General features: G+C 39.1%; 1 protein-coding gene across 9 annotated transcripts in view; it reads left to right on the top strand.

The window, feature by feature from the left end:
* The window catches only part of CACNA1A (calcium voltage-gated channel subunit alpha1 A), a 496,856-nt gene that overhangs the window by 389,363 nt on the left and 94,374 nt on the right, over positions 1-13,119 (top strand). For all 9 annotated transcript variants that reach the window (XM_082255807.1, XM_082255800.1, XM_082255805.1 and 6 more), the window contains exons 33-36: positions 4,240-4,305; positions 7,312-7,412; positions 8,571-8,721; positions 11,222-11,349. In XM_082255807.1, the coding sequence (XP_082111933.1) occupies positions 4,240-4,305; positions 7,312-7,412; positions 8,571-8,721; positions 11,222-11,349 (446 nt within the window). The remainder of the gene's footprint in view (positions 1-4,239; positions 4,306-7,311; positions 7,413-8,570; positions 8,722-11,221; positions 11,350-13,119) is intronic.

The raw sequence follows: 13,119 nt of genomic DNA, 5'->3' as shown, positions 1-13,119 counted from the left end.
GCAAATGTGAGACTATTCCCAGCAGGGGGAACATATAACTAAGCTGCCAAGTCAGAAGAGGTTAAATGGCTATCTGCAACCAATGCACGCAAAAGCATGGAGGTCCGACCCTGTTCCTCACAAGGAGCCAGCAGAAATTCACCTTGTGTTTTAGGTTGTTAGGCGTAGAGAAATGTGCGCAAATAAGTAACTGGCTGCACACAGATTATTGTGGCACAGGAGCAAAGTTGAGCAATATAGGATGCATGCAACACATTTAAAAAGTGTTGCAGCCAATGTCCCACAGAGTGTCTGCCACACATACATGTGGAGCAGCACAGAATCTCCAAAGGGGTAGCCCATAGAGGAATCAGCAGGAGGTTAAGTTGTAGGCGCCAGAGTGAGCAAGTGAAATGTTGAAAGTGATGAAAGAGGAGGCACAGCACTTACTGAAATGATGGTGTGGAGAGCGCAACAGACACAACAACAAGGTATTGGAGAATCTCAATGTAGGTCCCAGTGAAACAGGTTACACTCCAAATAATCGTTGCCATTCAGTTGGGCATAGTCGCAAAGGAGTCTTTAGGGACAAGATTGCGCCAGCAGTTGTACCATCACCTGTAAAAAGGTCTGTGGCTAACGCAGTACTTTGGGTGTCTGGAGAGTGCCACAAACAGAGCCCAGTGCCCTAAGGTCACATTACAAGCAAGTGTGGATATGTGAATGCAGCGCTGCTTAAAAATAACAATATGAATAAATAACAATGTGTAGAAAAAACTGATGATCATATACTCATAATTATCATAAAATTATACAAACATATATTTCTAAAATCAATAGGAATAAATACATAAATTTTGTGCTTGAAATAAAGTCCATTAATAAATCCTTCCGGAGTGGTGTGTCCTTCCCCAATAATTATAAAGTGCTTGAGTGCTTGATCTGTGCTTTACATGGGGTTTCCCCCTTCAGATGTCTACTTACCACTAAGTAGATATCAGCAGGCATGAATGATTAGACTTTGCACTCCGCATCTCCAATAAGGGAAGGAAAGAATATTGCTGGAAGATCAAGGTTCATTCCCCGTGTCCTCAAGGAAAAAGACTAATCATAGTGAAGTTCGTTTAAACATCACATTTATTGGATATACAACGGGGGTTTATACTCACAAACATCACACAGTTACATGCAGGGAATAAAAGCAGAGCGGCTCGGTGGTGTGCTGATCCCGCAGCATGCAATCCTCCGGCCGGAGATCACGTGGTACTCGCTCTACCTATCGCTAGACGCGTTTCGCTGTGACACACAGCTTCATCTGTAGCTGACATGAGAGGCGTACCACTCGGTTTAAGTATGTTGCATTGCCACTCCTACTTGCTTTCAAGTCCGTAAACCAATACTTTGTATTGTATATGTTGCTACTACTCTCAATTAATTGAAAACATCGGAGTGCATGCTTTCTTATGTGAATGCTGATAGAGATAATTTAAAATAAGGGTTATCTTTATTTAATATTAACTGATTTTGTTTAAAAACAATCCAGGTTACTCCTTATTGCCCTCTCCTGGTGAGACCTGTATTTTTTGGCAATAAAGGTTAATTCTAGCCCATACATCTTGCGATTGGTTATGAGCGATTCCATGTATATAGTTGGAATAAAGTATCGTTCTTAATTACACATGAATAATCAGTTTACAAGGCTGGGAAAATTTAAATATCATAGGTAAATATATTATAAATACAGATTTATGCAAACAATTTATATAACTATAAAATTTATTTTAAAAATCCTTAAAATTATTAAATATGTTAAAATTATTAAAAATCATTAATAAAACAATTTATATCTAGGTCAACATTCAAACCTTTAGGTGTCATACTGTCTAATTTATGAATCCACCATGTTTCATTTTGTGAGATGGCTCTTTTCATGTTAGTGCCTCTCCAATGTTTTTCTACCGTATCTATTGCACAAAATTTCAATTTACTCGGATCTTTATTATGTACATTTCTGAAATGGTTGGACAGACTATGCTTTTTAAAGCCTTTTTTGATGTTGGCAACGTGTTCTCTAAGTCTGATCCTGAGTTCCCTGGTAGTCCGTCCTATATACTGGAGTCCACATTCACATTCACTCCAGTATATAGGACGGACTACCAGGGAACTCAGGATCAGACTTAGAGAACACGTTGCCAACATCAAAAAAGGCTTTAAAAAGCATAGTCTGTCCAACCATTTCAGAAATGTACATAATAAAGATACGAGTAAATTGAAATTTTGTGCAATAGATACGGTAGAAAAACATTGGAGAGGCACTAACATGAAAAGAGCCATCTCACAAAATGAAACATGGTGGATTCATAAATTAGACAGTATGACACCTAAAGGTTTGAATGTTGACCTAGATATAAATTGTTTTATTAATGATTTTTAATAATTTTAACATATTTAATAATTTTAAGGATTTTTAAAATAAATTTTATAGTTATATAAATTGTTTGCATAAATCTGTATTTATAATATATTTACCTATGATATTTAAATTTTCCCAGCCTTGTAAACTGATTATTCATGTGTAATTAAGAACGATACTTTATTCCAACTATATACATGGAATCGCTCATAACCAATCGCAAGATGTATGGGCTAGAATTAACCTTTATTGCCAAAAAATACAGGTCTCACCAGGAGAGGGCAATAAGGAGTAACCTGGATTGTTTTTAAACAAAATCAGTTAATATTAAATAAAGATAACCCTTATTTTAAATTATCTCTATCAGCATTCACATAAGAAAGCATGCACTCCGATGTTTTCAATTAATTGAGAGTAGTAGCAACATATACAATACAAAGTATTGGTTTACGGACTTGAAAGCAAGTAGGAGTGGCAATGCAACATACTTAAACCGAGTGGTACGCCTCTCATGTCAGCTACAGATGAAGCTGTGTGTCACAGCGAAACGCGTCTAGCGATAGGTAGAGCGAGTACCACGTGATCTCCGGCCGGAGGATTGCATGCTGCGGGATCAGCACACCACCGAGCCGCTCTGCTTTTATTCCCTGCATGTAACTGTGTGATGTTTGTGAGTATAAACCCCCGTTGTATATCCAATAAATGTGATGTTTAAACGAACTTCACTATGATTAGTCTTTTTCCTTGAGGACACGGGGAATGAACCTTGATCTTCCAGCATTATTCTTTCCTTCCCTTATTGGAGATGCGGAGTGCAAAGTCTAATCATTCATGCCTGCTGATATCTACTTAGTGGTAAGTAGACATCTGAAGGGGGAAACCCCATGTAAAGCACAGATCAAGCACTCAAGCACTTTATAATTATTGGGGAAGGACACACCACTCCGGAAGGATTTATTAATGGACTTTATTTCAAGCACAAAATTTATGTATTTATTCCTATTGATTTTAGAAATATATGTTTGTATAATTTTATGATAATTATGAGTATATGATCATCAGTTTTTTCTACACATTGTTATTTATTCATATTGTTATTTTTAAGCAGCGCTGCATTCACATATCCACATTTCTAAAGAGCACTTGCACTTTTTTTGCAGCTAGCAGCTTTACTAAAAACACTTAATTTATTTATTTTTAGCACTTAGTGAGCACTCTTTCACTAAAATCCATAAGCGCAGGGTCCCTCAGTTCACATTACAAGCAAGGCCTGTGTCTTTATCATGGTGGGGTCCATGTATAGCATCAAAGGCAGTGTTGGCAATCCGCTAATCAATAGAAATGCAAAAGGAGCTCTCTTTGCTTATGCAGTGAACAAACAATGACTGAAGAAAAAATATCTTCATAAAAAGGGATAAATGTTGAGTGAAATGAGCGTCCTTTATCCTAGGACAATAGCAAAATCCTGAAGAATGGGTGGAAGAGGTTAAACTGGCTGATTAATGGCTTTTGTTTGCCAGTGTAATTTTTTTGGCAATATAACCAAGTTGTTTCAGAACCTTTCTGACTTTGTGTCCCTTAATGAATGATAAAGAAAACATGTTAACTACACTTTACCTCACCTCATTTCACAAGTTAGTAAATTTTATCTGTACAATACCAGGTTGTCAGATGCAGTATTTGAATTGGCGGCATAGCTTGCAAATAGTGGACCATGTTTGTCAGGATAAGCTGGGATGATCTGAGTAATGGATCTCTGTGTACTGAAACTTCCTCATATGAATGAATGCTGGCTGATTTTGTATCCATTTAGCTAATTCTTACATTCCTACTTTCTCCCTTCACAGGCACTGCCCTACGTCTGCCTTCTGATTGCTATGCTCTTCTTTATCTATGCCATTATTGGCATGCAGGTATGTTCTACAATCTGTGTGTGTTTCTACTTATATTCCAAAATTTATGTCTACCGTGGTGTAATTTACCCATAGCAGCACAGTGGCTCCCTCATTACTACCCTTGCTCTCCATCCCTGGCATGCTAGGTTTTGTTCTTTGTTTTTGTTACCCACCTATATTGTATGTGGGTTGACAATATGACAATGTGGGAATTTACCAAGACTGGAGCAGTCACAGTCTAGAGCAGCTGTGCAGGAGATATATAAAAGTAAAGCCGCGCTAACTTGAAACATAAATAATCAAACCAAGTGCTTAAATGAGGCAATAAATATCACATTCAAATAACATATATTAATATAGAGTATAGTCCAAATAAGATGTGCAAGGTGTAGAAACGGAAACTCTTCCACCGTAATTTTGTGACTTCTCAATCCGTGATAAATTGAGGACCACGTTATGCGCTTACCACAAATAAGATGAATAAGAGCCCAGCAATAAATATATATGGTGTGCAAAGTGTAGAAACAGAAACTCCTCCACCGCAATATTCCTCAATCTGTGATAAGATGAAGATCACGCTATGCGCTTACCACAAAGTGAATGAATAAGAGCCCAGCAATATATAAAGAGATGATACAGCTCCGGTCCAGTCCAATGGGAAACAGAATGACCCCTCCAACTGATTCAGTCTGACGGAAGCACCAATCCGGAACAATGCTGCAGCACGGACCGTCCAGATCTAACACTCTCCGGCGTAAACCACTGCTGTATTCCTTATTTCCCCTGTCTTTTGGGATACTTCCCGGAACTTCGTTTTTCTGTTTTTCCCTCCACGTCTTGTTCTTTTTTTTTTCCTTTTTGGTGCTGTTTGCTGCCCTTTGAGTTTTTTGAAGGTTTGACAGGGGAATCCTGTCTTGAGAAGACAGATCCAACTGAACTGTGAGATGTCTTCAGTGATCGTGTGCATGAGAACCAATCAGCTTGCATCTGTCATTTTCAAAGGTTTAGGCTACATTCAAATGGCTAAATACTTTCAGACAGGGGCAGCTGCTGATGAGAAACAGTAGATTCATGCCTGAGTTTGTAAATGCTGCTTGCACACACTGTGTGGGACCAGCAGCAGCTGTTAGATTTATACTCTGTAAAAACCAATGGCAGGATCCACTGCTGGACGCTGAACAAATCCTCCATCAATCCCTGGATGCAGAGAATCCCCAGTCCTTTTCTCTTCAGCCTCAGCTGCATGGGACAGTGAATGAATGGGAAGTGCTCTGTGAAAAGTGGATTCCTGTTCATTCCCAAACTGAAGCATAGTATTCCCAGTTTACTATGCTTCAGCTATAAATGAACACTAGTTATTAAAACTGATCACTCAATGTGTTCATTCACAAAAGAAAGGGGGCCGGTAAATTACATATTTACTGACCCCTTCCCTGATCTCCATCCTAAAACATCCCCAGGGGACATGGGCATCCGCAGGTAGGGGCAAGGGGGGGCAAATGCCCCCCCTTGGAATCTCAACTTCCCATTTTAAGGGGTTGTTAAGCCACTTTATACCATCCTGTCTGTTCTGTTTAATAATCATGTGTGCCTGTGTGTCTGTGTTTTAAAAAAATAAGCTGTTCTTTACCAGTTTTAAGAGGGCCGAGCGCCTCTCACGTGACCTGTCGGCTCTCTCCTCTCTCCGGCTGACAGCTGCCTGCAGTGGGCGGGGCCAAGGATTCCTCACTGATGTCAGTTGGGAGGGGAAGAGGAGAGGAGGAGAGAGGTGGCGGGTCACGTGAGTGGCGAGTGGCACTCTATACTTGTAAAGAATGGCTTATTTTTATAAAAAACAGACACAGGGGCACACAGGATTATTAAACAGACTGTAGACAGAATATGAAACTTTAAATGAAACTACAGCAGCAGGAGAGGAGGGGGGTGGGCACTGACACAGGAGCAGACAGGCAGGGAGGGAGGGGGGTGAGAGAGGACAGAAGAGGACAGGAGGGCTGCGGATGATGGAGGCACGTAAACTGACCATGGTGTCAGGGCTCAGCAGCCATGGTATACCATGGTCAGTTTACAGAGGGAAGGACATAGCCAGGCAGGATCAGCCAGGTATTTTAGGTGATAGAAGGGGCCAAATTACACAGAAAAGCACTGTGCTGTATAACATCCTTTAAGGGAATATACTCAAAATAAGTATAATGACTAAGCCCCTCCCCTTCAAGACATTGTTGAAAAGGGGTGGAGCATGGACGACCTTAAAATTATGCCCCCCCTGAAAAAAGTTCTGCGGACGCCCATGCCAGGGGAGCACACGCGGGGGCTGAGCAGCAAAAAAGATGAGAAACAGGGACAGGATGGGATGCATTTATCAATGCCCTTTTCTCCTGCAGCCACTGAATGCTGGCGGGAGGGAGAGGAGAAGAGAAGGTTTTTAGTGGCTGCAGGAGGAAAGAGAATCCATACCAGTAAACACCACCCCTGCTACCCCTCCTGTCCAAATTCCGGGGATCGACAAGGAAGGATTGCGGTCTATCTGTCACCTACCCATAAACGAGGGGTAGATTGGAATTGACAGGTTGCTGACTCTCTAAACATAGCTAAACCTCTGTAAACACATGTAAATGTAACTAAACGCTGCACATACTAAACCAGTTTCAAACCAGAAACATCTAAATGCAGTAAAACATGATTTGCAAGGCATAACATTTGTTTATACTACCCAGATTTCTTCTACATTTAGAAAAGCTAAACACAGAATTGTCAGCATGAATGAGGTTTAACACCAAAGTCAGGTCTGAGAATTTGAGAATTTGAGAATTTGTATTTAATGGCACAATTTGGTAAATCCATCAGAGTCAGAAGAAATGGGCACCAATAAGAATGCCATTAGTGAAAACTAGATATATACTGTGTTTAGTCCTCAAAACATACTACTTGGTGAAATTACGGGTTAAAATATATTTTTTATGGTATAGCATTATCTTTGTACACCCACTAAGAAATCTTGGTATTTCCTTCCTTACATGGCAGGTATTTGGTAACATTGCTCTAGATGAAGAAGATGATGAAACTGCCATCACTGAACACAACAACTTCCGCACATTTTTCCAAGCTCTCATGCTACTTTTCCGGTGAGCCTCTGAACTGTAAACTATAAAATTTGAATTCACCTTTTCTGTGCATTTCCTCTGCATTCTTTATATTCTCATATCATATAGAATTGTCTACATTTATATTCATTGTTGCCAAAAAATGTTTTCACTTGGGTTGCAGATTTGTATTACTTTATGTGTGAAAATAGTAATTCTAGTTTTGGTATTGCAGATTACAGGTGTTTCTCGCTGCTAATTGTAAAATATATGCCATAGTATTTATCTAAGAACTATTGTGCTACCAGTTGAACCTGAAAATGTTGCCACTCTGAAATAGCGAAGCGTGTCAGTGCAGGGATTTCCTGTAATGATGACCGATTGCCTCTGTGCTTTATACTTGCACAGGGTGAGTGGTCTTGTATCCATCCCTTGCAGTGCTGGAAAAACTGCGCTGATGTGGTCACATTACTGTTGCCTGGCCACCATTAGTCTTTGTCCATCCAGTCACATCCCCTTGGTGTTATAGTCAAGTGCAGACGGACACCTAGTCAAACTCCTTTGCTATAAATGCAGAGTGAGCTCCCAGTGAACCACCCATGCTCTGCTCAACCTGCAACCAAAATCTACCCACTATCTCTGACCAGCTAATGTAAGCAGAATCATGGGACATCTAATATCCCAAGCATGACCACTTTCCAGGGAAATTATGTGGTGCACAGGGAGATGACCACCAACAACCCACCACTATTCATACGCTCTGTGCATGCCTGTGATAATGTCATCTGTGATTTAAACAGGCAACAACTTTCTTTGCTTAGTCTCATTCACTGTTGTCATTAGAGGAACATACAGATTCAAAAAATAACATCATGATGCCTAATCATGGTATACTGCTTGCTTGTAGTAAATAAAGCTATGGAGATATGATTATACCTGTATTCAAAGTCCCTGATTGTCACAGTCCTTCTGTACCATGGCCAGCGGTAGGCAGCTTTTCATGTTAACATTCATCTTGTCAGTCTCAGTCTTTGAAGACTTTTTAGTAACCTAATACCACAAAAGTGGTAAACGTGGGGATTGGGTAGAGTTGTGGACAGGTTTGTGGGTCAGTAGAACTAGACTCCCAGGGTCTTTGATACAGATCATACACATATGGGCATGTTTGTATAACACCATGATGAATCTTTCATCCCACAGGAGTGCCACGGGAGAAGCGTGGCATGAAATCATGTTGTCTTGTCTTAGTGGAAAGCCCTGTGACTCCCTGTCAGGCATTAAGGAGAAGGACTGTGGCAGTGAATTTGCTTATTTCTACTTTGTGTCATTCATCTTCCTCTGCTCATTTTTGGTGAGTAAGAAGGACAATAATCCTTCATTTATCTAATAACAGTAAGCTGAAATATGATTGGTTGTTATAGGTTACTGCACTTTGAACATGATCCATATTCAGTACTTTGGCCTATTTAATACTCCATATGCAATTCCATCATCAAAGTGGGTAAAATGCTGTTTTTCTTTTTTTTTTTTTTTATCAAATACTTTTTATTAAGTTTACATTTTTCTTAAACATATACAAACAAAGCATGACACAAATTCCTATACAGAACATTAGGTATGTATACCTGTATAGGTATTTGTGTCATGCTTTGTTTGTATATGTGTATGAAAAACGTAAACTTAATAAAAAAGTAAAAAGTAAAGTAATTGAAAACTGGAACATGAATCGTTCCCTGTCCTCAGGGGTTGGTGTTTGCGGCCTGGTGGTAGAGCCCCCCTCTTCCATCGAGGTCCGCCTGTCTGCATCTGCATACCTCCTAGCATTTCTGACCGGGCCGGAGTGAATAGTACATACATCTCTCCTGTTAGCAGTGAATGTTCTGTTCTCATACCAGTTTTGTTCCAAACCATACGTATCCCATGGACCCTTGAAGAAGTCGACATAGGCGTGATGCGTCAATCCTTCCTGCTACTATATGTGTTGTATACATAGCGCAATAATACCTCTGTTTATGCTATGAATATATATGCATGACACTGTATACAGGATAAAGGTTATTTGTTTTGGTTGAAACAATATGTGTAGGAACCAACTCATGTTTTTTAAGGGGTAACACCCCTAGTATGTCCTTTTTAATATTTTTGTAATAGGAAAAAAAATTTTACTTTTATACATGTGTTGATAATTTTTCTGAGAGGGGGTTCCCAGCACTTTTAAAGTCCCGCTTTCTACATATTGTTCTTCTTAATAGAAAAGTATTTGATCGAGAAAAAAAAATGTACAATGTTTTAAATTGTAAGTACCACCAAGAGACTTATTTTAAATTAACTACAGGTAACCACTATCACAAATATCACAAATACAAGAAAAATGACAATAAATGAGTTAGGCCCCTTTCACACGGGCGATCAGATCCGCCCGTCAGTTTTTCAGGCGGACCGGATCGGATGCTCTATGCATCCCTATGGAGAAGTGGATGTCAGCTGACACCCGCTGCTATCCAAACCGATCCTGTCTGTGAAATCTGGACGGATCTGGCGGATCGGATGGGATCGGATGAGAACGGACAGGGGGTCCGTTCTCATCCAATCTCCCCCTAGAGAAAAGCGGGGATCTGACAGCTCCGTCTCTGCACACTGAGCGGAGACGGAGCTATCATCCGCCTGCTCAGCGGGGATCAGCGGATCGATTCCCCGCTGAGCAGAGAACGGACCTCGTCGGATGGCACACCGTGTGAAAGGACGCTTATACAGAAGTTGCTAATACCATTCATAACTTGCCAATATGAGACAATAAGAGGTTCCGAACTGCCAAATGATAGTTTACTTCTATAGGATCATGTGGGCTCGGGAAAACTAATGCTGGCTATACACGCACAGAATTTCGACCGAAACTTGTAGTTTTCGGAAAGATCGTGCCGTTAGTGAACCCAACTTTACTGACGATTTCGACCATGGGCCTGGCTAATATCTATGGATCTGAAGCGAAAACATTTAGCATGTCAATTAAAGTGCATATGTGTATCTTATAATCAAAATTAAAAGAATATTCTGTCTTATATTTTTTTATTGTTATCGAACGATTAATACGAACATGGAAACGATCAGATAAACGAGTTTATTCTATCAGTTAGTGGACAATTCGCTTTCACACGACAAATAATCGTTCAATCTGCAAACGGCCGAAATTTTGTGTGAGTGTGGCCAGCAATAGTCTCCTCTTTACAGGCTTCAATAAAAACATTTAAAATCTATCAAAACATTTACTTATTTATCCACCAATGTTTTCATTTTTCACTTTATTAAAATATTTATGAAGGCAAATAGGGCCATCAAGGCAGCAAAGGACAGAAGTACATAACCTCCAGTTAAGGAATGGGACATGATTGCCACAGTGTCTGTATGCCAACAACTGAAGCTTCATTGACCGACCCATCTAATCTATTTAGATAAACAGTATGGAAGCTTTATGCTGGCCGAAAATAGGAGGATTCAGCAAAATACAAAGGCACAGTGGTGGGGGAATGCCCATACCAACATTGCTTGTGTTGGTATGGCAATCTGTCAGTTTTTTTTTTTTTCGTTCAGCATGCTGGGTTGAAAAAAAAAAAAAAAAAAAAACTAGCAGCCTGTACCATGCTTTAGTCTACATACATTGATTGTCAGTCTATCTGCTGATTAGCTGAATAGGTTATCAGTTGTTAGGTCTATAGAATATCATTCTTGGAGAAAGAGATTTAAGAATCTAGTGTTTCTTTCTTGTTGTCACCATCCCCCTAAATAATAAGATTGTGCGGTTGTAAATTGTGCACATTGATGCCATAGATTAAAGTTTATTTCCCTCTTTACAGATGTTAAACCTGTTTGTTGCTGTCATTATGGATAACTTTGAATATCTCACACGTGATTCATCTATTTTGGGTCCTCATCATCTGGATGAATATGTGCGAGTGTGGGCAGAGTACGACCCAGCTGCCTGGTGAGTCAATTTGTTTACGTTCCCTAATATAAAACCAACAAGAAGGGGGCTTTGTACAATAGTATATTACCTGTTTAAACTAATAGGTGTAGTAGGTGAGGCCAGTTTTGGCAATCCATTTACAATTTCTGTTTTCGATGGCCCTATATATTACAACAGAATCTTACAAGGTTTGCATAGTATTAGTAGGCCAGTCACTGAACAGATGTGAGAGTGGAAATGAAAACAGTTGGAAAGAGACAAAAGAATATTATGAACATTTATTTTACCATCCAAAGAATAATCTGTTACCACACAGATAAAAGGACCAGTAAGCCGAGAGTTGAGAATTAGCAAAACACCAGTGACATATAATGTACGACAGAAGCATGATAACAATACTAAGATCAGCTGATGGTGATAAAGGAGACTGAAGACATCTACAAGCAGGAAAAGAATGTCTTATGTATATCTGAGAAAATGGAAACATTGACACAGTGGAAGAGATCGTATTAAAAATGTAATATCAAAGCCTAATAAAGAACACATATAGGGCGCTTGTTACATTTTAAGAAGCACAAGCTGCAACCAAGCTAAAAATCCAGTTGAAGAAGAAGACAATAAAAATGGTTGCATGTTAGCCATAAAAACTGGAAGATATGCTTTCCTGAAGCCCACAGCTAAAATTCTGATTATAGCTATGCTGATATAGCCTGCTTTTTTTGTGCAGGGAAATTTCTGGCAGATTATCCAACCACAAAGTTGTTATAAATTAATATGATTTTCTTGAATAAATGTTTGCTTGTAAAAACAGAACTAAATCGATTGATTTACCTGTTTCCTAAATCAGTTACATTCAAGGCATGCCGGGAATAATAACTGTCACAGTTGCTTGTGCTCTCAACCAAACATTGAAGCCATGAAACGGCTGGCGTCATAACTGATCACATGTGCAGCACTGTGACAACTGCAGAACAAACAGAGGCTAAGATGGCAGCCTTCTTGGCTGTAAAGCATAGGAGGGTTTAGTTCCACTTTAGGGATATTTTTAATGGATAAAGGGAATCCATTTTTTCTTTAGAGGTTAATATTAGGATTTACTATTGCATTTTATCCTGAAAACCAACAAATGTTTTGCAGCAGAGTGAAGAAAAAAATAAGACAACATTTGATCAAATCTATTTTTTTTTTAAATAATCAAGATTATTAAGTTTAGGCATAAGTTCTGCAACATGGTTAGCTGATGATATTTTTAGCATCTGAAAGAAGTATTTGCTCAAAGAAAAAAGCTTCAGAAAACGATGGACGCATGCCACTGTCAAGTCAGAAGACTAAGGTCCAGTCCAACAAATGTTTGCTTCATCCTTTCCACAGATATCCAGGCATTATATGCTTTTGTTATCTTAGGTTTTGTATTTTCTCAAGTAATTATGTTTTTTCTCTCATTTTCTATATTTTTATGTATTTTTTTTTTTAATTTGTATTTAGCAAATTTTAGTCCATCGATGTTTATATTTTATTATATACCTTTCCATTCAGTCATTCCTGCATATGTATTATTTTCTTGCCAAAGTTTCTAGTGATTAAACACATTACTTTTCATTCTGCATCAGTATGTCTGGAGGTTATGGTTAAACTCTCAAACTAAATACTGAATGATCAATTTAAAAAAAATTAAACAAACCCAAGGATTGTCTAGCTAGAAAAAGTAAACCTGAAAGTCTGTTTATCTAAGGCAGGAATGTCAAACGCAACTTCATCGAGGACCACAACAGTCCTCAAAGGGCCGGT

This window comes from Pelophylax lessonae (assembly GCF_965119305.1).
Source record: "Pelophylax lessonae genome assembly, chromosome: 4".
Taxonomy (NCBI): Eukaryota; Metazoa; Chordata; class Amphibia; order Anura; family Ranidae; genus Pelophylax; species Pelophylax lessonae.
Note: the sequence above shows the minus strand (reverse complement) of the source record. Positions and strands in the feature narration are given on the sequence as shown.